At 33.1% G+C, this 22314-nt stretch overlaps 1 protein-coding gene across 1 annotated transcript; it reads right to left on the bottom strand.

The window, feature by feature from the left end:
• Positions 1-2978: 2978 nt before the first annotated feature.
• On the bottom strand, positions 2979-22290 carry LOC129234581 (phosphatidylglycerophosphatase and protein-tyrosine phosphatase 1-like). Its single transcript, XM_054868604.1, has 4 exons — positions 21937-22290; positions 14308-14388; positions 12127-12318; positions 2979-3266 (listed from the first exon to the last, which is right to left on the bottom strand). The coding sequence occupies exons 1-4, from the start codon at positions 22072-22074 to the stop codon at positions 3144-3146; spliced, it is 534 nt and encodes a 177-aa protein (XP_054724579.1). The 5' UTR covers positions 22075-22290; the 3' UTR covers positions 2979-3143.
• Positions 22291-22314: the final 24 nt, after the last annotated feature.

Genomic DNA, 22314 nt, shown 5'->3' with positions numbered 1-22314 from the left:
TATGTCCGGGATAATCTTCAAAACTACTAGACCGATTTTAACAATTTTTTCACCATAGATAGCTACATTATCAGGGAGCAACTTAGGCTATAATTTATTCCTAAAAAACTTAGTTTAAAAACGTTATGATGGAAAACGGAAAATGTTATGTAATTTCCTCATTAAATGATTAAGTATTAAAACCCATTGTTATGAAAACTTGTTGCCTTACAATAGCAATATTAAAAGTAATTATAACGAAAATTTTGAATCAAGGCTTCTTCGGAGTAAACATGAGTTTAAAGTCATTTAAACATTTGGAAACTCGACTTTTTGCACCCTTAAGGAAACATAGTAGAGAGCTTTTTTTTTGTGTGTGTGTTTGTACTATTTAATTAAATAAAGCACACAGTTTTTTTAGTGATCTTTGTTTTTGATAGTTCATGTTTTGGAAATTCTTCAAATTTTTATATGCTTCAATTGGTGCTTTTGTTTCTAAGTGAATACTCGTTCGTTCTTTATATTTATATTGCTATTTTACTTTTATGGGTAAGGAAGTTTTTTTGGTAATTTGAGTTAGGAAATACTGAATTATTTTCCAAATGACATACCCATATTGTCTGATGCAGAAAAAGAACTTTTTTGGAATCTGCAATTTTTGAAGGGTGAGTTACAACCAATGAATAGCGATTCTGATGCAGAAAGCGATAATGAAACTCCTATTAAAACTTCAAATGCCTTACATGGCCTGGAAACAAAAAAAGTATCTCATGTTTCATGCAGCTGGCTGTAAATGACCCAGTATTTTCTTCACTCCATAAAGTCCAAAGAGAACTATTTCGAGTCAAATATAAATTTTGACCTTAGTTTCCTGTTTTTAAAAAAATATATACAGATTTTTATTATCATTTTTATTTTTTCGATTACTGTTTCAAAAGAAGTAGGTAAAGTCAACTATGGTTAAAGAGTATTTGGTTATTATTATGGGAAAATCATTTCTGAAATATTTTACTAAAATAAAGAAAAACACTAAAAATGTAAAAATATTTCAACGAGTCATGTAATCAAGGAACCTATTTGAAAGTTCAGACACTTTAATTTTTATGATTCAGCACTACATATATAATCTTTTTATCATCAAATAAAAAACTACTGAAGAAAATACAAAACAATGATTGAATAATTTTATTTTGGGGGGGGAAAAGCGCACATACGAAAATAGTCTATTTTTGAATTGAAAATGTATGTCTAGAAAAGGTAGCTCTATAATAGGTATTGAAAGACTCCACCAAGTATAAAATCCTTGCCAGGTAACAGAATGCCCGTGCAACATAATTAATGAAACTATCACATCTTCACCCAGTACTTAATAGCAATATATGATAAGATGAAAAAAAATGTAGTGCCATTCAAACCTGCCATGTTTTATGACTTAATTGTAGTATGGACAGAAACAGGTTAGGTTTTATGATTCTACATTCATAAGTAATTTTTCTCCCCAATGTACTTTAGAGTTTAAATTATTTTAATGCACAAAAACATGGTGATTATAATAATACTTTATCATGAAGTTGTTTAATATGAACATTTTTTGAGCAATCACATTGCTTATTGTTCTCATTTGACTGTTTTGATGTCCTATGATTTTATTTTCCCCCCGCCTCCCTCTGCAGCACCACCATCGACCTCCCTCGCGATGCTGTTTCTCTAGTGAAAAGTCTCCAGGTTGCGTCCATATCCTACACACACATATGCATACACACTCCTATATACACATACATACACACATGCCTGCACACAGACACAAACACACACACTCGTGATTGCGAAAAACATAACTTGAATTCCAGATGTCAAAGTTCAAATTAGTTATTTATTTTTTTTTTATTTATTTATTTTTTTTTTTTTGTTTCTTTCTGAACAGTATTTTATGCTTACTGATTATATACATTTCAGATAATATAGGCTAATCTTAGTGATGCATTTTAATTATGCAAAACTTAGTAATTTTCATACTGTAGTAAGAGTTTCCTTCTTGTTTCAAATTTTGTTCTTTTTCTAAATTACTTTTTAGCCCATAAACTTTTTTTTATCCTAAAAATAAATGAGCAAATGAATAAAATTTACGATTTTTTTCTACTTGTATGCAGAAAGATATTCAAAAAGTAAATCACTTTTACAATTTTTTTTAATGCAATAACTATTTTATAGGTAATGGAAATTTTAAAAACTGGCTGTGCATGTATGATAGTGAAAATATCATTTAACACATGAAAAGTAATTTAGCTACACTTATATATAGAAAGTTGAGAATAATATCATAAAATGGATGGTTACTTTCTTTGCTGATTTTTCAAGTAATTTTCTTTTCTGCTACTTTTTTTTTTGCTCATTCCAAGTTTTTATCTTCCCAAATAGCAGATTATTTTGGTTTTAACACCTGAAAGTAACTCACCAAAACAACACTTGATAACATTTGTTACATTTTATAAGGGTTGATTTTAGTATTTATAGTCCTGAATTATAATCCTTGGCGCTTTATTTTGAATAGTTCTTTTTTTGGCGGGCAAAAGCCTTAAAATTAAATGATAAGTCAAAAAAGCGGTAAATTTTATTTTCTGTATAATTTTTTTAAAAAAAAGATGAGATATTTTTTAATGCTTACTTTAAAACTCAATTCAATTTTAAGTCTGAAATATTTGTTAAATTTCAAATGCAAACTAAGTACAAAAGAAAAAATCTTTAAATTACAAATAAACTTCTGAACAAAATATGTGCTTGCTCTAAAATGTGGATGAATGGATTTTTTTTTCTGTTATAATAAAACTATAAAAAATGACACTGAAGTAATTTTACACTTGGTTAATATGAACACATGCATCTTATATAAATAATAAATGAAAAATCAAAATGTAAAGTATTGCTAATAGACAGCAATAGATACACAAAATCAATATTTAAAATAAGTTTAATTTTTTGATGAATATTGGATTAAAAAAATTAAAAAGTCATGTGTTTAACTACTATATTGTTTCCTTTTTATATAAAAACTTTCTTATAATAAGGATTCTAAAGAGGTTTTTTTTTTCCCAAAATTGAAACAGATTTTTGTGCTTAAGAAGAAAATAAGAAGTTGGGCACTTGAAAATCACAGGTCAAACCACTTATTTTGCTACATTATTTTTATGGAAAATGTTCAGAGCATCCAATTGTTTTCGCCCCAATAAAATATGTGGTCGTCGACGTCGCATCAATTCTACAGCTTCTTCTGGAGTCGACTTATGTCTCTAAAGATAAAAGTTTTTTTAAATAAAACATACTTGAAAAAAAAAGTTCTGACATATATATATATATACTAAAATCACAAAAATGTTCAAAATGAAATGCTGAGTTAAGATATTCAAAGTTTGAAGCAAAAAAAAAAAAAAAATAGTGAACAAAGACGAAAGCTAATTTTTTATATGGTCTCCAAGTAATTCTTGTGTTTTGAGAAATAATCTCTATTGAAAAATAATAACCGACACAAAAATTTTTGAAACATTTGTAACCAAAATTCAAGGAGATAGAGTTCAAAATTAGTAGGGACCATGCAGAAGGCGAGATTGGAACATATCGCCTTTACAGAAAAATAACATGCTGCTGAAGTAAAAAAACAAAATATTTATATTTTTCATTGCTATTTTAAAATGAATGTAATGCTTTGATAAGGAAAAACTCTTACAATTTGAAAAAACTCACTCTAAGCAACCCATGGGTGCTTACAACCTTCCGTCTCAGGACGGATTTCCGTCTTGGACAAAATTTCCGAGACGGAGGTCGGGATGGAAAGAAATTCGATGACTTACTTCCAGTTTTTACTTAAAAAAGAAAGATTGAGTGTTTGAAAAATATGCTTTAATTACTGGACCGTTCCATAACCACGAATTTACATAGACATTCTCTCGGTTTTCGGCCGTGGGCTTGTTTTGTTTGCAACGTGCTTTTGGAGGCGTGCCTTTTCGACTCGCGCCGTTTGATTTTTTTAGGTATAAGCTGTGTTATTTCTAACTCACTGCATTGCAGACCGAGGAGCTTCTCGCTATTCTCAGTGATTTTTCGAAATAATCGGCTCAAATTGAAAATTATCATCCTTTCGTTTTTTTTTTTTTTTTTTGAAAACTTACATGCATAAATGAAAAGTACCTGGACGACCGAGCCTCGCTCGGCTTTAAAGGAATTATTTTTTGTCAAAAAGATTCTGAATGTAATTAAATCAACATTTTGCTTTAAACTATCTGTTACGTTTGTTTCCACTATACAATTTTCTTGTCAGTAATTAAAATATTTTGACCTTAGTTTTGCTATGGTGTAATCGTTTTTTAACCGAATACTTCCTTTCATACTATGATGCGTTTCACGATTTTATCCCAATCGAGATTTTCTTTTTGAATAAGTACTCTTAGTTTTTACGCCAGAAAATGCTACATACAGCATGATATCCATCAAAACTGATGATCCACAAACCATTCCAACAAATGATAAGAACTGTCTTAATAAAACATAAACAATCTCAAGCCATACACTTCTTCAAAATAAAATTTAGATGCGTGATTTAAAAAAACATGTTAAACTATTTGAAGTGTAAAAAGAAAATAAATAAAATAAAATAAAATAGGATGGTCAAGCAATAGTTTCACTTAAAAAAAGCCTTACATCGACTTACATAATGCTTTTCAATTTGTTTTCAGCCAAGTGTGTTTGAAATTAACCAAAGTGGCCAATATCAGCCAAGCCTGGCAACCCTAAGCAAGTATAAAATTTTAAAGGGAGAAGAGACAAATTTTCATTGTTATGGTTGCAAATCGTCTGCCTGATGCGTCAACTCACAGTTTACTTCAAGGCTTAACTCAATTTGACTTTATATTAAAAAACTGTTTTTCGTAAAAAATCGCGTTTTTACAGAAAAAACACTGATGTAGATGAACTTAGAATGCAAAACTACAATTAAATCTAAAATTTCATCCAAATCGTTAGAGCCGTTTCCGAGATAAGAAATATATATATATACCCACAAGAATTGCTCGTTTAAAGATATGAGATTATGTATGATCTAAAATGTCTTAAGAGTTGAATCTAAATCACCGATTGAGAGTGATTGCTGACAAGACGAAATGTTTTCGCCACAGCAAAGGGCTTCCACATACCAGGTAAAACTGAAACTATCAGGGATTTTGAAAATTTTAATGAAAATGGAAAGTTTTGAAATAATTATGAGGAAATTTCAAGCTGGTTGGTAGCACCGATGGGCAATCGTTCCTGCATTTTTGACAAAGACTTGAGGAATCACTAAAGTCCAATGTCATTCATTGAATAACACTCGCTAGAATGGAAATATGGGGGGAGGGGTGAGAGATATAGAGAAAGGAAAGGAGAAAAATAACGACAGCACGAGTTTGTGAAAAAACGCTGCTTTTGCAAAGAGGGTAAATCCACAAATTAACCCACGATACTGACATTTTAAAACGTTAATATCTTGGACAATCTAAGAGGGGGGGGGCTACTTAAGGGCTCTAGTATAAAATATTGAAAAACTGAATTGAAAGCCATTTCTGAAGCTAGGAGTGATTTGATATTTCTCCTCTGCAAAATCTTACAAATTTATAAGTCAAAAAGTTGTAGGCTGTCTTTAATGATGTAAAAGTGGGGAAGGGGAGGTTTAAAAAAAATCGTAAACTGTAGTCTTAAAAATACTAATCTAGGTAATCTTTGGTGAATTTATGAGAGATGGTTTTGGTGTTCTAACATGAAAATGTTTTGTAGCTGATGTATTTAAAATTATTTGAGGCTATACTTAAGTGACCTAAAGGACATTTGGGACCCTCTCTCGAAAAGTGTTTGTAATTGAAGTCTTAAAACTTTAAGGCTGTCTTTGGCAATGTTAAGGAGGGAGCTCTCTTTTGACGAAATTCCGAAACTGGAGTCTTAAAAGTGCAACTTTAGACCGTCTTGGGGTTCCTCTTCCCCGAAAAATATTCAAAGCTGAAATATTCAGAACTCAGCTTTAGGTAATCTTTGGAAGACTTAAGAAGAGGGAATTCGAAGGCTTTCTCTCAATAAGTTTTAGAATTTAAATTCTTAAATATTCGGTAATGAAAAGGGGAACCGCAAATTTAAGTCAAATTAAGTGACCTTAGGGAAAGCAGTTCTTCGGGGGGGGGGGGGGGGGGGGGGGGGTGGGTCTCTCTCCCAGAAAATTTCTCCGTTCTAAAGTATTGAAATGCTATTTTGGCTATTTTTAAATGAGGTAAGAGTTGGAGAATTCAGAGGTCTTTCTCGAAACATTTTCGAAATTGAAGTCTTAAAACTTTGGGTTGTCTTGGGCGATGTGTGAGGGGAGTTGCTCTCTCAATAGAAAAATAAATCTTAAACAAAAACTTACACTGCGTTTAGTAAACACAATGAGGGGAGGGGGTATTCCTCACCCCAATCCGAAATATTTCCGTTTCTGAAATTTCAAGAGCTTTGTTTTGGGGTATCTTTGGATGACTTACCGGGGATGGGTGTAGGAAGATTCTTTCAAAAAGTTTCCAAAATTAAAGTATTAAAATTTTTAGGCGGTCACAAGTAATGTTTATAGATAAGGGGCGTACTATTCTTACAAAAAAAAAAAAAAAATTAGAAACTGAAGCCTTAAAAATTGAAATTTAAGACATTTGTGGTGAACTCAGAGGAAGGGGTTCTGGAGTTCTCTTCCAAAAAATTTTTTTATGCTGAAGTATTTAAAGCGCCGCTTTAGGCTGTATTTGAGTGCCTTAAGATGGATGTGATTCGGGGACCCTGCCTGGGGTTAGGATTCAGTTCCCCTATTTCTATTTTTAATTAATGAATATTGGAAAGGGTACCTTGTTTAAAAATATCTATGTCACTGAAGAGATTTTTTTATTACTAATTTCACCACCTGCTATCTTATGAAAGTATCCTTTTTCAAATGAAGACTGTTTGGGGGAATGGTGCCAGTTCATTATCATTAGTCGGCCATACCCTCCCCCCACCTCTCCTTCTTTTCTGGTATGTTGGCGCTACTTTGGGTAAACTTTCCAATCAGAACTGATTTATGTTGCAAAAGTGAAAATCTCATGTCCTAAGCGATTTTATTGATACAATAAAAATGTTTACGATCGGCAAAAACTAATGGTGAGGAGCTGCGAACGCTTTTACCCCTAACCTTATCCAATATCGTCTAAAATTGCGTTTTTGGAACTTCAATTTCGAAATATTGCTGAACTAGGGTTCCTGAATTCCATCCCTTCAATAGTGCATTCAAAACGTGTATAAACGTTATGAAAGATGGACTACAATTTCGTTTTTAAAGCTTCAATTTCGGGGAGAGCCCAGAGCGGCCCCCCCCCCTTTATTATTTTTGAAGTTTGCCCAATAATGTGATTTTGGGACAATCAGTTTGAAATAATTGATGTAAGAATCCCTGAACCCCTCCTTTCCCTGAACTTTACCAAAATGGCCTACCATACGTTTTTTGGACTTCAATTTGAAAAAATTTCTGGGGGAGAGCCCCCCCCCCTTCTTATTGCCGGATTTTAGGTTTTTTGGAATTTGATGTCAAAACGCTTAAATATTATAATTTAAAGGCTTAAAATTTAAATCAAACGGATTCCCAAACTGGCATTGTTAAAATCTACAACATTCATACACATTAACTTTTCCTTAAGCCCGCGTGTGGGAGGGGGGGGGGATCTGAAAATATTTTCCGTCTTGAACACATCACCAAACTTGCACCCATGAAGCAACCACAAGCAGCAGTAGAAACAAATTTCAAATGCTCCAAAGGAGTAAAATTAAAAAAATTTTGTGCGGTTACATTAAAATCCCATATACATAAAATATGCATTCCTCAGTAAAAGGTAAAAATAATTTGTATTATGAAAATATTTAAATAATTTTGTTTTTCGGAAACATTTTCTGTATAATATAATTGTCTTTTCATAAATAACTGGGGTCATATTCTTTCACAAATATAAATCTTTTATTCTAATTTTATAGATGAAATATATCTTACCTTTTATTGAGGAATACATGTCATATGTATATGGGATTTTGAATGTAACCAACAAAAAATTATTAATTTTATTTCTTTTGGAGCATTTGAAATTTGTTTCTACCACTGTTTGCACCATTGGTTGCAATTGACACATGCGCGATGACTTTAAAAACGTGTACAACCAAGGGCATATCTAACTCAAGCATGAAAGGAGGGGGGGGGGGGCAGCCGTAGGGAAGCCTTGATGGGCAAATTTTGTTTCACGATATGGCAAAAATATCGCCATTCGGAAAGTTTTGTTTCACGATGTGTTAAAAATATCATTCGGCAAAATTTGGAGTTCCATTAGACGAATTATGATCATTCAGGAAAATTTGGAATTCCATTCAGCCCATTGAAAGTTTCCACCCTGATAAAATTTGAAGTTTGGGGTGCACCTGAAAAGTGCCATCATTTGGGAAGTTAGGAGACTGGTTTTTAGCACCCCCTCCCTGCACCTTTTTTATTCCAAGATTTTGGAAGCAATGAAATTCTAAAATGACGGCAGTATTAACCCAACTAAACACCAATTACTTTCCCTTTTCAATGAGCTCCCAAAGAAGATGTATACACTTTCAAACTTAGGAACAAGTTACTACCTCTGAACTCTTTAATAAATTTAGAAATTGAAGCAACCGTCAATTATTATTATTTTTAAATTCAAAATATTTTTTATTTTTGAGGTTGGGGAAGTGGGAGCTTCCCAACCTTGCTCCCTTCTGAATAGGCCCATGGGTAGAGCTGGCTATCGCCGACGAATATTGTAAAGCGCTAACTCTTTCATTCTAAGCAATCTTTAACAGCTGGCAGCCCCCACTTGCGGCCATTTTTGCGTGGGCAACCTTAGTTTATCATGTTCAGAAAAAAAAGCTTTAATTTGATATATAAATGATGACTATACTTTATGAGTGCATAAATGTGTACCAATAGTACCCCTTTACATGTGGCTGGGAATAGGTAGCGGCCAGTTGTGCAATAGCAACCTTAACATTTCAAGTTCTTTAGGTATATTTCTTTGGAATAGAGTATAGTTTATTTTAATAACAAATGCGTCATTTTTACCCCAAAATGTCAAACAATATTAATTTGATAAAAAATACTTGCATGCACTTCTTGCTAGAGAACTTTGCCAAAACACATTGCCCCCTTTCATACTGTAATATAAAAAATTGATTTTGACATTATACTCAATGAGTACAGAATTCTGCAGCCGGATCTCGTACTACAATGGGAAATATGCATCTAGGACTAACGGTTGCCAAAATAGAGGTCTTGCATGTTAAATGGGGGCATGCTATATAGGTATAACTAAGAACAACTGTAGGATATCTTACTGTTGTTTTCATGCCTTAGATGATCTGATATTGCTTTTAGTGTAGAACTAATACAGAGTAATTTTAGCTAGTTGCATAAAAAACTTCATAAGAACCTTAAAACTGGCCTAAAAAACTTCATAAGAACCTTAAAACTGGTATACAGTATATTTGAATAAAATTGCATTACTGACATTAAATTTGAAAATGACATTTTGATTATATGCTGTTTTCACTAATATATTGTTTCACTCCAGTCCCTTGAACAATGCATAAATAATATTTTACTGTACATACAGTTACAATAAAATCTTCTACTTGTTGATTAAAAATAAATGTTTTTAAATTCAAAAAGAGATAAAACTTATTCTTTAACATCTCAATGAAAGGTAAAGTGAGTTAATCTAGTGTTGTGCTTTTAACTACATATGTAGTTTTTCAATAAAGGGTTGTATTCGTTCAGACTGGAAATTTTTATTGTTTGGTAACTTGTTTGTGATATTGATTGAAATATTTTCCTTATTCCATAAAGGTGTTGAGTTCCTTTTCCGCAACACCCAGAATCTTTTCTATCAAACCAATGACTATCCGCATTAGAAGCAGGCCTTAACTATGGAGGTTTGACTGTGTTGACGAGGATTTTAAAGAACAATTGCACTAACTTTTAAAACATCTGAATATATAAAAGCACTCTCTTTGGGTGCGCCACTAATTTGAAATACCTTGTCTTCATCACATTTGCCAGTCTCAAAGACCCTCTCACCTACCAATTGCTTGGTGTATGGGTTTTAAATGCTCAGATAAAATCTGAACAAGTGAGTCCCGGAGGAACTTTATTTAAATATAAAAAAATAAACTGATTATTAATTACAATTTTGACTTGTTAGCTACATTAAACAGTAGTAATTCAACACCAATATATGTTACAATTAAGACAAAAACAATGCATTGCAACTTTATAATAATACAATAAAAACATAATGTGCAAGCAAGAAAGTTATTATTTTATAAAAAATAGTGCAATAAAGTATAGGAAATTGAAAAAATAATAAAACAAAATTGAAACAACAATAACTTTTAAATATGAGCTATGAGGATAGCTCATACCTCATATAAATAATAACCGATGATCGAGTAACTCACTTGTTTCAACAGTGAAACTCTCGCCACGGCATGATAATTTGATATTATGATTTGGTAGAGTTTAACATGCAGGGAAAGCATTAGGATAAGGCTGAACTCGATTTGGTGACATAACTGTTTTACTGGTAAGGCTCGTTTTAGGAGGGCGAAGAAATGTAAAAATGGTCAACAATGATCGCTATCTACTGGAGTTAAAGGTTAATCCACTGGAGTTAGGGTTAAAACTAGAGACGTACCGAGTAGCACTTTGGCCGAGTACCGAGTACTCGGCCTTTCACTACTCGGCCGAGTTACCAAGTACTAATAATGTTTTAAGAAGAACCACCGACACACATGTGATGAATTTTGAACTTATTGGAATAGTAGTAAAGACCTCCTTGTCCATATAATAGTTTTTAAAACTAAATTCCTGCTGAAATTTAATTACGCGTTATATAAACAATTTTGTTTGTGTCAAAAATTTAAAAAAAAATTTATTTTAAAAATTAAAAATAAATAAATAAAAGGTGTGATTAATCAAGTTGGAATTAAAACAAATAACAGTGAAATCCCTCTAATGCAGACACTAATAGGACAATTTTTTTTGTCCGCAATAGAGAGATGTCCGCTGGACAGGAGCTTAATAATGTTGTTTGCATTGGAACTGGGGAATTAAAAATTGTCCGCATAAGAGGGGTGTCCGTTAGGAGGGGTTTCACTTTATACCAATCAATTATAGTTATAGTCCGCCAAACATAAAATTTTTTTAAAAGCTGATAAAACAAATGTGCAAGAACACTGCAGACACATGTTTCTGCCCCCCCCCCCCCCGTTACAAGGAACTTGTTTCAGTGTATAACATGTGAGCTAAAGAATGTAAAGACACACGGCAAAAAAATCTGACTTTTGTCGGATGCCTTTAAATCCACGAGCTCCCATTTTGTGCATTGAAAAAGGAATTCCTTGTAACATTAAAACACGTGTCTGCAGAGTTTCTGCATTGTACTTTTAGCGTTGTTTTATTACCTTTTATTTTTTAAGCAAAGGTATTTTTACATTTTTTATAACTAATTTTTGTTTGTAGCAAAAATCCATTTTTAATATAAAAATTCCATATTTTCTATACTTACCTTTTTTGCGTAATTTTTAATAAATAAGTTTTATAAACTTTGGGGACATTAAAATAAAGATTTATTCCATTGAAGCATTACAAACTTCATTATTCTCAAAATTTAAATTTGACTTATAAATTTTAATTGTAAATGATTGCAGAATATAATGCTTGCTCTTTTTTTTTTATATAAATTTTAGTATATGTCTTGGACAATATTCAATTTTTTGCAACTACTCGGTATTGGCCGAGTATCTGATCAGAATTTGGCCGAGTACCGAGTACTCGGCAAATTGGCTGAGTGGGCCGAGTACCGAGTAGTTACCGAGTACTCGGTACGTCTCTAGTTAAAACTTAAACTACCAAAATATCACCAAGCAGGCAATTGCTGCAATCAAATGTAGAAGCAAATAAGTTAGCTCAACTGCAATTTAAATTTCAAATATTTTTGAAAAAAAAACATTTAAGAATTTAGCAATGTATTGAAGAGAAACTAAATAAATACACAAGCAATAAATGAAACGAACCTGCATCAAATAACATCCAACTAATGTTGCACTTCGCGTTCGTCCAGCTTTACAATGAACATAAACGCTGTTTCCGGTTCCAACAAAATCATTTATGAATTGAACCCCATGAGCTAGTTTTTCTTGACTTGGTGCATGAAAAATGTCTTGAGTGCAGAGTTGCAAAAATTTCACCCCTTTGCTCTTCCATTCCTGCACAAGAAAACTGCATTACGTGATACCCATGAAAATCATGAAGTCAATTTAATACAAACTAAGATGATGTCAACTATAATATTTTCTGTATGTACACATTTGCTAAATACAATGAACTCCTGATTATCCGTGGAATAGGGTGGCACGGTAACGGTGGATAATCCAAATAATAGGTAAAAAACGACATTTGCTGTATACAGTAAGTATAACAAAAAATATTAATAACAATAAACATAAAAAGTATACTGCAAAAAATATTAACAACACTCACACATACTTTAAATTGTAACTAAAAACGTTACTACATTGCATCTACTAATATTGAATATAAAAAATGTACATAAAATCTAAAAGCAAACAATAACACAATCATAAGTTTTAAAAAAATTATGGAAAGATCTACAGATAATCCGACCACCAATAATCCGGAGCTACTGTACAAAAACAATTATCTCTATATTTCGAAAGCTATTCATATATTACCAGAGAAGCTCACGAAATGGCGTCCACAGTGCAAACTACAGCATTTAAATTTTTAGGGGGGGCTGTGTTTAGGGTTTTGTTCTCTTCATCTGAATTGAGGGAGGGCTCGCATTTGGGGGATAATCTGTTGCATTTGAAGGGGCTGGGTATTCCAGATATAATAACTTGAGTATAAAAAAGATGAAAGTAAGGCATCCTGCGGTTAATTTTTTTTAATCTTAATTATTTGAAATTTTAATCCTAAGTGCTCTGTCAACCAAAATTTATTTTTCATTTTTTATAACTTACAGGAAAAAAAAAAAATCTTGAACTTTAATTTTTAGTAACAATGTACCCTACACAAGTGTACAAATTGGTTATTTTTCCTATATTTTTCTAGGGCTTTAGCTTTTATGAAGTATTTTGAAATACAAACAAACATGACGATGAGCATAACCTGAAAATTTTAACATGTTTTAATTTTCTCATCTTAATAAATATTACAAGTAATAATAAAGGTGAATCAAAATGATTGAGAAGTAGAGACACCTTTTCAGAAACTATCGTTAATTTAAAATTTCATCTATTGCATTGAATATGATTACAAGCAAGAACAGGGCAGATCCAAAAATATAGATAGGGGAGGGGGGGTAGAAAAATTTTACCTTTATCTTTCAGCGATAATCTTATACTGCCCCTCAGCATTGTTGGTGGAAGAGTCAAAAACATAAAATTGGTAAAAATGAGGTGGATCAGTAAACATTATAGGCAAATCATGACTTCTACAATATAGCTCATTATCAGGTAGCACACTAGTTTCCAATTGCAATTTAACTGTAAACAGACAACAACGCTTCACGAAAAAGCTTGTTTCGTCAACACTTCATGCTTTTGTTTTCAATAGGTTTTGAGGTGGACTCATCCAAGAATGAGTGCTAACAATGCTGAGGTGTAACAAGAAAGCTTCCTTTTTTTTTCTATTACACTAATTGAATAAGTAATCTATTCAAGCATTTTTTTTTCTTGTATCGAAGGAACAATTGCAAATTACATTCTATAATAAAAATATGAACCTTTTACAAGTAGAAAGACATACAGTCAGGTCATAATGACTATTGGTGAGTGTTGTCATGCAAATCACAAACTGAATTGACAACTCAACAACTTCAACTTAGAAATACAATATGATGGCAACAACTGCAAAAATGTTAAGAATAGAGAATCATGAGTTTTCATTTCCATTTACACATTAACTTTAAGGCAACAAACAGACTCTGCCTTAAATCTTCAAAAAAAAAAAAAAAAAAAGTAATCGAGTGTATTTAATACCTTGTATTTTAAATACAAATTTAGCATTGGGAAAAAAATGGAATTTTAAAAATGTTCAAATGAAAGTCAGTCATGGCGCAGACTGCGCCATTGAAATTTTTAGAGGGGGGGGGGGTTAGACATATTTTTGTTTTTTTAGGGGGTAGTCTTGCTCTTGGACCCCTGAAAATGCAAGAGTATCTATTCAAAATGTACCTGTTCTGTTGTCACCCATCTTTGAAGTTCAAAATCCTCATTCATAGATACAACACCTCTTACGTTTTCATTTTCTATCAGCTAAGAAGGCAAAAAGTAATTAATGACATTGCTTTGATACAAACAAAAAGTGAATAGAAATAAATTTTAAAAACATTAAAGTATAAAAACACTAAAATTCAAGATATTTAATTTTTAGTTTTTGTAAATTGAATTTGCAAAGAAAATGAAGGAAATAAGGGTATAAATATAATTCACACTTAATTTGCACATTTTCAACATTACTCATTCATAAAATGTGCATATTTTATGAAGTGCTGGGCATGTTTTCAGATGCTGCACCTATGCAAGTGGAGCTAGATTCATAGGTTCCTATGGTACTAATTGAATAAAAAATATAGAAAGACATTCATACAAAAAGACTAATTGTTGTATGAATTGATGTTTTACCATCCAGTGGCGCCGACTCCATGGGGCCTGAGGGGGCCCGAGCCCCCTCAAAAATTTTTTTGAGGGGGCAGAGCCCCCCCCCATGGGCGGATTTATGGCGGGGCGAGGGGGGTCAATGCCCCCCCAGTCTTGGGAAAACTTTATACATGGTAACAACACACCTTCAAAAATGTGAAAAGAAAAAAGTCATGATTTTTTTTCTTTTTTGAAAAGTTCAGAAGTGAAAATGAAGAGAATAGCGACTGTCCTTTTCTGATGGGGGGAGGGGGGGCAACGTACACTGTATTACAAAGACTGAAGCTGTTACCGGGTTGTTGAAGTGTGTTGAAAAGGACTACTTTGAATTGAAAACCATTAGAGCAAATATATGAGAAAAAATATAAGTAATCAGCCGCTATACTTAAAATAATCAACGACTGTTTCAACAAATTGAAAACTAAAACAAAGATTTAAAAAAAAAAAAAAAAAAAACTGGATTTACCTATAAACTAAACAAGCTATAGTTGAGGGCACCCGCTTTGTTGAAGGCCCCCAACTCCCGGAAAATTTCATGATTTGTTCTTTAAAGAAAAGAAGAAAAATGCTTGAAAAAATAAATTCTAATTTTTAAAGTGCTTGAAAAACCTTGAAAATTTGGGAAAGTGGATACAAACCATAAATTTAAAAATTTATAACAAATGATGGGGAGGGGGGGGGGGGAATGCTGAAATGTGTCAAGTTTAGCTCCTTGCCACATCCTGCATCAAAAATATAAAAATCATGGTTCTCACGTTTCTGTAGCATATTACTTGAGATAAATTTTTGTGACTCACGTGTTTCATATATTGCTGTTTATTTAATCTCGAATGCAGTAATTTTGGAAATTATTTTGTATTACTTGCGTTTATCTTACTTCTTCTGCATATTGTTAATCTGCTCAGCCCAGAAGGAAAAAAAAACTACCTCTTTTTTTTTCGTTTTTTTGCACTACTTGTAATTGAAAATAAAAAGTTGTTGTAATGAAAAATCAATAGTTTTTTTTTTTTTTTAAACTTAAAATGTTGTTGTTGTTCCTGATGGCCCTTGGAGCACCCAAGGTAATGAATAACAGAGGCGTTAATCCACTTTTGAGGCTAATATGAGCGGCTTCCGTTTTGACTGAGCCCCATTTTAGGTGGAAGTCCGACTTTTGCTCAGAAACATTTGATAGATAGCACAATTCAGATTTATTACAATACAAGGAATTCAGAAGAACACCCAGGGCAGTAGGGGGGAATCGAACTTGTGCCTCTATGCATGCAAGCAGTTGCTGAGCAATACCGCTTGGCCACCGAAGCCCCAAGCTTAAAATAGTTGTTTCTTACAAAGTTAGAACAATACTGTAAAACAGTACAATCAAGTACTAAATTTCAGAGACTGGAAAGGCCAATTTAAGTGCCTTAAATAATTTTAACTGTTCTCAAGTCCTTGAAACGGATTAGATGAGTGTTTGAAATTCCTAAACAAAGTGTGCTTCAACTTTATTTCTTATCAAGTGTATAAATTATGAACTGTCCAAATGGGCCTATTTTATAAATCTATGCACCATTTCTTTTAAAGCATTTTTTTTTACTATTGATCATTATGTATTTAATTCAATGTTGTATTTGTCGGTGGGTTGGAGGCGTGATCAAAAACTGATTGAATTGAACCCACAGCCAAAGTAAGCAAATAACAATGCATAATCTTCTATTCTTTCTCGCTTTTTCTCTCTGAGAACTGTTGTAATTGATTTGTCAACCCGAAAACAATTTTTACTGTGTATTATTGTAATTTAGAAAAGAGTGTCTTGCTATTTGTCTCCGAGATTTTAGTAGTTCCAATTACCCCTTCTAAGGCTTCAAAATGCAGAATTTTTATATCTATTTTACAAAAATTCCTCCGGGGGAGAAACCCTCGGACCCCCTAAAATTGGAGATATTCTACCCCCTACTTAAAAGGGACTCCATTTTCCACCTTAGACCTCATGTATAATGCATGGGGGGGGGGGGCTTTAAAAAATGGCCTTTTTTTGACGCCGATAGAGAAGTTGACCAGATTACTAAAGAGACTCAAACCCTGAAATAGCTTAGAGGGCACACTATATCTAAAACCAGCCAGTTGTAATCAATACAACTGATAATGCTAATAAAAAAAAATGCTGCCCCCCCCCCCCCCCCAGGAACTCAGTTCTAAATCCGCCTATGTCTTAAGGTCAATTCAAAAAGGACAGCATGAAAACACACACTAATGAAAACGACACACAAAAGAGTAAAGCATGGACTTATGCATTACAGGAAGAAGACAAAACACATGAGAGTGGGGAGGGGGGCAATAAAAATGTTGCTAAAAAAAAATCTTGCCCCCCCAGGAACTCAGTCTAAATCCGCCTATGCCCCCCCCCCCCCAATAATTTAAGAAAATTATTAGCTATTTAATGCTTTCTAAACTCAAATGTGTCTTAGTATTTTTTATTTTCCTTGTTTGGAGATAGTTACCTTGTAAAATACATTCCGTAATGTGTGTGTGTGAGTTAAAACAATTATTTCAGTAAAAAGCAGGTTAACTGAAAAGCAGAAGCGATTGAACAACTTGGCTGTTCTTCATAACCACCCCGAGATATTTTGGATGAATTGAATATTTGACAAGTCGTCAACGACTTCAAATTCAGTAGTACTGCATTAGTTTTTTTTCAGATACTAAAATATTTTTAGGGCATAAGACCCTATAAAAATTGGCTATTTACATACTATATTAACTAATATTAAACAAACTAACTTTGGGATATTATTTTCATTTAATGAACTCTGAGCCTTATTCAAAGCAAGTTTAAATTAGCTATTTCACTTATTAATCAAAGTGCGACAGCAATATTTTATGATTTACTTTTTAATGATAGTTTAAGATTTATTTAAATATAATTTCAATCTTTTTATAGATATATATTCACTGTTCTATAATAGTCTAAAAAACAAAATTATTATACTATAAATTAAATTAAATTTTTACAAAAATACCGTACAAGTGTTTTTTTTTTCTTTTTTCAAAACCAAAACGTGTATCGAGTTAGCAAAAGGGATTCTAATATTGATAATATATTGCTCTAAAATGCTCAAAAAAACTGCAAAACTTACTTTTTCCATCTCCAATTTAGAAAATTTCCTGGGGTTAGATCCGCGGTATGCCTCCCCACCCTACCAATTTTTTGTGGGTAGGCGCCACTGGGAGTGCCCTTCCATGCAAGTCAAGTTGCCGTACTTTATATCAATGCCTAGCCACTGCACTGCACGACGACTTCCCCCCAAAATAGAACTGTAAAAATGTCCCTCATTGAAGACAAGTGACATGCTCTAATTGAAACAGAAAATTTGCGTACCAATTCTTAGATTGACTTTGAAAACGCTATGCACATATTGTTTGTTTGTATAAATCAGAAAATATGTAAATTGGCATTTTCAAAGTTCAAAAATCTGAACTTTTATTTTTTTGGAAAAGGGCAGGGGGGGGGGGGGCCGTGGCATACCCCCTGGATCACCGGTGATGTTTAGCCCCCACCCCCCAATAATTTTTGCAAGTCGGCGCCCCCCTGTTACCATCAACTAGGAATTTCAAGTACAAAAAGAAAAGAAGTATAGAAACACAATTTACTTTTTCAATGCCACTAAAACTGAAAAAAAAAAAAAAAAAAGAGTACTGGTATTGCTTTCATACATTTCTGATACAAAAACTCAGATCCCACCTGCATAGCCTGGAGAGAACAACCAGAATTATATGGCTTAGGTGCTTAAAAATTATTGCAGTAGAAAATTTTGTCTGATTATTTTTTTTTTTTTTTTAAATCAGGGGAGAGTTTTTGTTTTAACCAATTTAAATCACAGACTAATTTTCAAATGCAAAAAAGAAATTGCATAGAATAACAAGCCAGAAAAATTGGTATTTGCACTAATATTTATTCATATTCAGTTTCCAAGGCTAAGAAAGCATAGAAGCTCAAAACAAATTTCATCTTTCGCAGGAAGTCCACTCTTGAATAGTATTAAAATTTTAGACATCCAAGTATGTTTTCCACCACCAACTTTGTGAAAATATGCTAATTGCACTTTATATTAATAATCTCTGCAAGTGTAAGTCCAATAAAGATGAGATAAGGTTAATAGATAACAATACTCCGGGTAGATACATAGTATCCTTAATAGGCGGTTGCATCTTTTAATATTATTCAGGTTCAGACAATGCAAAGATACATCCAGGGCAAGTCAAGCCCTCGCCTCAACTGCACTAAACAAGTTAGATAGAATTCTAGAAAATTTTATTTCATAACTGGTCCAACTGTTGTCTTTTCCAAAGGAGATTTCATGTGAAAATATTTACATTTAATTTATCTTTCACATTGGTTATTTTTTCATACTGGTTAGAACTAGATAAGCTGATCTTTTTTTTTTTAAATTAAATTTTCACTAACACCCCTTTTATCCATACAGCTCGAGCTTGATCCCAGGGATGGGAAGAAACACACCACTTCTCTCACACTAAAACACAACCCATATGAAAATTAAGGCTTCGTGTTAGAAGGGAAATAGTTTCAAGAGAAAAGTAATGAAATCATGAAAATGCCACAAAATAGTGAACTGTACAAAAGTAGGGCAAAAAGCTTGAACAAACCTTCTCTTTATATAGTTAAGACCGTACCCCAGATCTGGAGATTAACCGGGTCCAAACCTGTTCCAAAATTATAGAAAACTACACAGGAAGGGGGTTATATCGACTTCCTTGTATACTTGCTATGACAAACATTTGACTCTATCAGTTTAGGGGCCCTTTTAGTATTTTTTTGAATGATATTCATAAAAATACTTCTGAAAACATAAATTGTTTTGCTGATGAAGTCAAAGTTATGAGGGTTGTAAAAATGAAGAACAAGTTAAAACAAGCAAGAGAATTTAGATCATGTTACTAAGTGGGCAGATAAGCAGGATATGGCAGTTAATATTTTGAAATGTCAAGTGCTACATTTAGGTCATTAGGCAAATTGAAAATCTCAAAAATAGTCTGCAAGATAAACCAACATTAGGTGTGTTGTAAAACCTAAATGAGCACAGAGAAATATTTAAGATGCTAAAAAAATGCTTAAAAAATATAAGTACAGGCTACCTGTGGATCAACATCTCAGAAAACGAGCTGATGTGTGCATCACATGACTTCCTTTTACTCTAATTTAATGGCATTTCCCCATTACTGGCAATTTCAATGTGATTCAATAGTTTACTCTCTAAATATCACCAACAGTGGCCAAATTGAAACAGATTTAAGAAAAAAAAATCGCCAAGTTGGCGACAAAACTTGGCAACCAAAAGACTGGCGATATATATCGCCAAGTTTCGGACAAATTATAACACCACTTGAGTTTACATTTAAATTAACAATGATTTCCCTCCAATAAGGGGCAAAAGACCCCTTTAGATACACCCGAATGCAACCAAAAGGGGAGGTGCACAACTAAACCTCACTAGGAGTCTATGTACCAAATTTCAACTTTCTAGGACATGCCGTTCTTGAGTTATGCGACATACATACGCACATCCGCACATACAAACGTCATGAGAAAATTCATTGTTATTAACTCGAGAATCGTCATTACGGATATTTCCCGTGTCTATACATTCTTAGGCACTTATCCACGTGTGGTCGAGTCGAAAAGAAAACTCGATATTCATTCGGGAGTTTGTAAAATGGAAATTAAGGTCAATTTTTGAGTGAAATTTTTTTTTGCGAATACAATATTTCCTTTCTTGTAAAAGGAAGTAAAAATAGTATAAATCTTTGGGAAAGTCAAAATTATTTTTTCTTTAAAAGTTTTAGTTTGTTTTAGCCCAGACTAAGAAATAGTGTGCAGAGTATTTCGAGAATATGCAATGTACGTTGTAGGGTCTTGCTGTTTCTGCTGCTGGGGTCATGGATATAAGCATACAGGTTATTTACATGCTTCAGTCATTAGTCAGGCAGAAAATGTTATTGATCTGGGTGTCTCAATAAATCAGGATTTCAAGTTTAGTCAACAATGCAAGTAACAAAGCCAATATAATGCTTGGGTGTATCAATCGATCTATTTCAAAAAATTCTAAGGTTTTTCTGCGAACAATTTTAAACTTCTTTATACAGACGTTTGGTAAGACCGCATTTAATTGCTGTTCAGTTTCGGCCTCTTTATTTCAAGAAAGACATATCTTTATTAGGAAGGGCTGAAATGTGGGCTACTAGGCTAGTAAGGAGACTTTTAGAGTAAGATTATGGTACCAGACTCAAAATGGCTTAATATGTATAGCCTTAAAAAAAGAGAGGCTATGAGGTAAAGGTGATATGATTCAATTGTTTTAATTTATCAGAATGAAAGACGTTAATGGGTTAAATTTTTAAAGCAGAACAAGGGGCCATTGCTTTGAGTCTCAGAAAATGAGGAAAAATTACTGCTTTAGTTGGGTTGTGGGCAGTTGGAACAGCTTATCAAAAAATGCTATGATGAGCAAGGAAGTGAGATAACATTAAGAGGGTCATTAATCTTCATTGGAGACTAATCAATAGACTAGGACTAGCCTAGCTGGACCCAGAGCCTGTTGCTGGTCATCATATTTGTATACTTCAAATTCAGGCCCCTCCCCGAAAAAATATTATGGGTATGGACTTGTGTATAATGACATCCAGCTGTTGAGGTGGTTTTTAAAATCATTTAACATTCTGTTTACGGCTTTCACGGCCGGCGTCGATATGAGGAGATAACATTTCCGGGCTTATTGGCCGTGGTCTAATTGGAGTAGAAATTCCAGACGTTTCGGCTTGCTTTGCTGCAGCCATCATCAGTGGTTTGAGTTTGGTGAGACTTTGGTCAGTTTCGCCAAACTCAAACCACTGATGATGGCTGCAGCAAAGCAAGCCGAAACGTCTGGAATTTCTACTCCAATTAGACCACGGCCAATAAGCCCAGAAATGTTATCTCCTCATATTTAACATTCTATCATATTTTAACTACTACATATGACATTCACAGAAGACCCACACTTTCTATTTATTTAATAGTAGATTAAGCATAGCACATAATTCTTAACACTGAATATTTTTGCAAGTTTTCATTGGGAGTTCATTAAAAGATCGAAAGTTGTTTTTCTGGATGATAGTTGGATAACTTACTGTTTCTGTTAAACTACGAAAAGGTAAAGCTCCAAGTATAACAGTTTCATCTATTCTATCATACCACATTCTTGCTGTAAGTCTTTCCATAACAACATTGTACAACAAAGTCGGATAAAAAGTTGCTCTTGCTAACATTTTTCCGCAATAAAATGAACCGAACTCAAAGTAACTGCGTTTGTCACAAATGTATATGTTTTTTAATAAATAAGCTCATACACTGTTTCATTTTTAGCAGAACACTTATAAGGTATATTTAATAGGCTGTAGGCAAATATGGAAATATTCCTGCTGAGAAGTCAATCTCGTTAAAATTGAAATTATCATACTTGACCCGGAATTCGTCTGCCAGCAATCCAAAACACAAAATGGGATGCC

This window comes from Uloborus diversus, chromosome 1 (assembly GCF_026930045.1).
Source record: "Uloborus diversus isolate 005 chromosome 1, Udiv.v.3.1, whole genome shotgun sequence".
In the NCBI taxonomy this organism is placed as follows: Eukaryota; Metazoa; Arthropoda; class Arachnida; order Araneae; family Uloboridae; genus Uloborus; species Uloborus diversus.
This window is presented reverse-complemented; position numbering and strand designations above follow the sequence as displayed.

Bases quoted from the DNA above. Each gene is read 5' to 3' on its own strand.
- LOC129234581 (XM_054868604.1), bottom strand. From the start codon at position 22,074: ATGTTAGCAAGAGCAACTTTTTATCCGACTTTGTTGTACAATGTTGTT. The intron at 14,389-21,936 runs GTAAGTTATCCA...TTGCCTTCTTAG, and splicing joins TTCGTAGTTTAACAGAAACA to CTGATAGAAAATGAAAACGT. The intron at 3,267-12,126 runs GTTCGTTTCATT...TTTTATCTTTAG, and splicing joins TTGGATGTTATTTGATGCAG to AGACATAAGTCGACTCCAGA.